Source organism: Aplysia californica, unplaced genomic scaffold, assembly GCF_000002075.1.
Source record: "Aplysia californica isolate F4 #8 unplaced genomic scaffold, AplCal3.0 scaffold00205, whole genome shotgun sequence".
NCBI classification, from domain to species: Eukaryota; Metazoa; Mollusca; class Gastropoda; order Aplysiida; family Aplysiidae; genus Aplysia; species Aplysia californica.
This window is the reverse complement of record NW_004797475.1, coordinates 320,271-323,077: the sequence shown is the minus strand read 5'-3', so window position 1 is coordinate 323,077 and position 2,807 is coordinate 320,271. Positions and strand designations below refer to the sequence as shown.

Sequence of the window (2,807 nt, the reverse complement as noted above, 5' to 3'; positions counted from 1 at the left end):
GATGACAGACAACATAATAGAGACGATGCACGTCACTGTGGACATCGAAAGTGAGGTTTTGCTTTAGTAAGTGTTTTACGGCACTTGCAACACAATAAGGTCATAAAGGTGCCGAAGATCAGAGGTGTTACAAGAGAACAAACACAAAAAAGAAGGAGGGGAGATAATGGCGATAGACGATTGATAGGACAGAATAAGCAAAACACACCAGAACATCCACCAACCACCCTCTATGTGAGGTTAACACACAATAGAGAGAGATACTCAGATAGATAGATAGATAGATAGATAGATAGATGGAGAGAGAGAGAGAGAGAGAGAGAGAGAGAGAGGGAGAGAGAGAGAGAGAGAGAGAGAGAGGGAGAGAGAGATTGGGGGGGGGGGGTATGTTAACATCATTAATTGCATCTAGAACCTACTCTGAAAAAAGAAAAAAAAAGTTAAGAATTAAAGGACGCGATACACAAAACTTAATAGAGTCTACATGTATGTACATGTATCTGAAACAGATAGTAGCCTACATGGAACATAAATAAAATGTCACATTCACTGACAGCCTCGCCTGATCTAGGTCAATGTCATACGGTGCGTAACGTGTAACGTTTATTTGCAAAGCACACAGCATAATAATAGAGGCCTTGCTTGGCCTCACGTTGAAGTAGATTCTCAGCCGGTCAAAGACATCGCTTATCTCCGTGTTAGTAGATAGCACACTAGCTAGACCTAGCTTTCTACACAGTACTACACTGCGAGCACGCTGTCGGTTTATAAAATAATTATAAAGTAAGTTCTTTGTAACTCTCTCACAACACAAGCAGCATGGCGTCACCTGTCAGCACACGAAGAGCCATCTACACAAGTAAATCACTCAAGTCACCATACCTCAGGTACAACAGCTGTTTCTCGGCCAGTTAAGCGTTACTTCGATGTTTCTCGTTATTTGTTGTTGTTTTTCTAATGACCCGAAATGTTGCTTCAGTTTTTAAAGAAATGTTTTAGGGTCCACGAATATGGACTCCAATTTGTTTCAAAGTGAAACTACATGTATTTTCCATGCACGATCAGTACTGATCAGTGTATTTCATTGTACGGTACCAGTGCAGTTTAGAGGATCTAGCCTGTACTGGATGGTACTTATGCTGTTGCGAGCGCCGTAAAACCTTTACTAAAACAAACTGCATGGTACCATAATTCACTGGTGTCTGTGGTGTAGGTCTAACAGTTAGGCGCTTCGTGCCATCTAACGTGGAAGACGCCCAGTTCGATTCCCTTGAAGGGAGGTCCTTGTTAAAAGAGCATCTCAGTCAGTCAGTCTGCAGGGACGTAACATCTCTTTCATCTCGGGGTTGGCCATAACAGGTAGGGTCGAAACAACTCGCCCTCTAAATTAAATAAATGATCTAAAGTGTGCTGATGGGGGCGAAAAACATCGATTAATACAATTACATTTCACTAAATTAATAATTTCAGTTATACAGGGAAATAGTGTGTAGCTTCTATTTACGTTCACATTGCATGTATTATTATGTGTAGGGCACACGTGTATTGTATTATACCTGTACAATAGACCAAGGGCTCCACGCGAATTCTCCCTTCCGTTTCGTTTTTGTGCGTGTCGCACGGCTTCAAATATGTAAATGAGGTTATTTCGCCTGTTCTATTGTTTCACGTCAACCCATTAGGTGATCCGATCCGAGGCCACAGAATGTGAATATTATCGACCTCATAAGTTAATGATACTACACTGATTATATTATATCCCATTGTACTTCAAAAATCTAGAAATCTAGAGTTGTCAATCTCTACTAACCAAATTGAATACTATTAACTTTCGACCCACCATTCTTAAAATGAGTTTTTGAAGAAAAGAAAAAAACGTCTTTTGCCAGGAGGGAGGGGGCGCTTCCAGAAGACAGGTTCTTTGAAAATGGTTTTTAATTTTGGTTATTTTATGTTGCAACGTACAATACTGTGTTTGCTTTTGGCTTGAATCTCTGCAGTTTCTTCTTCAACAGAGCTGTGCGTGCTCAAAGCCATTCGTTTGATCTGTGCCGTGTGCCACTTCTCTCTTTCTTTCCACTTTTGGTACTTTTGGAATGAGCTTCAACAATGGCTGTTGCGCATTCCCGAGCTTTTCATGAGCTATCAAAGTCTCGGTAGGCTTACTCGGTAAACTTCACACATCTATTAGCATTCATTTTCTAAAACCTTATAGGTCTACCCGATCTTCGCTATCTGGGCTGCTGGTGCTTGGATGGAGCCTCTTTTCGAGTCCTACTTCTACTGCTTTTCTTTTTTAATGGTGTATTTGTGTAAGAAGTGCTATGAAACTTTTACTGAAACTGATCTAAACGCACTCCATCTTGCTTTCGTTCCTGACTTAAATAAATGACCGCGTTTTGTATTGTGGAATTCTCTTAAACCAAAACCAAACTCGCAATTTCTTTGCAAAGTAGCCAGGCCTGAAAGTAGCGTCTATCAATCGCATGTGAGACGTGTTGTTGTTATTGTTAATCTCAAGCCGTTTTCTAACTAGAATTCTGACCGTGTCACTGGATGTATTTTGTACTGACTCCATCCCCAGCCAAGCCATCCAGGTGAACAATCTACTGTTTGTATCTGGCAACCTGGGATGGGATATGAACAGACAGGGGTTGGTGCCAGGAGGGGCGGTGCCGGAAACTGAACAGGTGGAGTTATCGGGACTTTTTGTTCTTGTTCCTTTTGTTCTTGTTCACTTTCTTTCTCTCTCTCTTTCTCTCTCTCTCTCTCTCTCTCTCTCTCTCTCTCTCTCTCTCTCTCTCTCT

At 41.4% G+C, this 2,807-nt stretch overlaps 1 protein-coding gene across 1 annotated transcript in view; it reads left to right on the top strand.

The window, feature by feature from the left end:
* The first annotated feature begins 509 nt into the window (after window positions 1–509).
* Window positions 510–2,807, top strand: part of LOC101854867 (2-iminobutanoate/2-iminopropanoate deaminase) — an 11,036-nt gene continuing 8,738 nt past the window's right edge. The window contains exons 1-2 of the mRNA XM_005099189.3: window positions 510–887; window positions 2,585–2,690. Coding sequence (XP_005099246.1) covers window positions 820–887; window positions 2,585–2,690 — 174 coding nt within the window. The 5' untranslated portion in view covers window positions 510–819. The remainder of the gene's footprint in view (window positions 888–2,584; window positions 2,691–2,807) is intronic.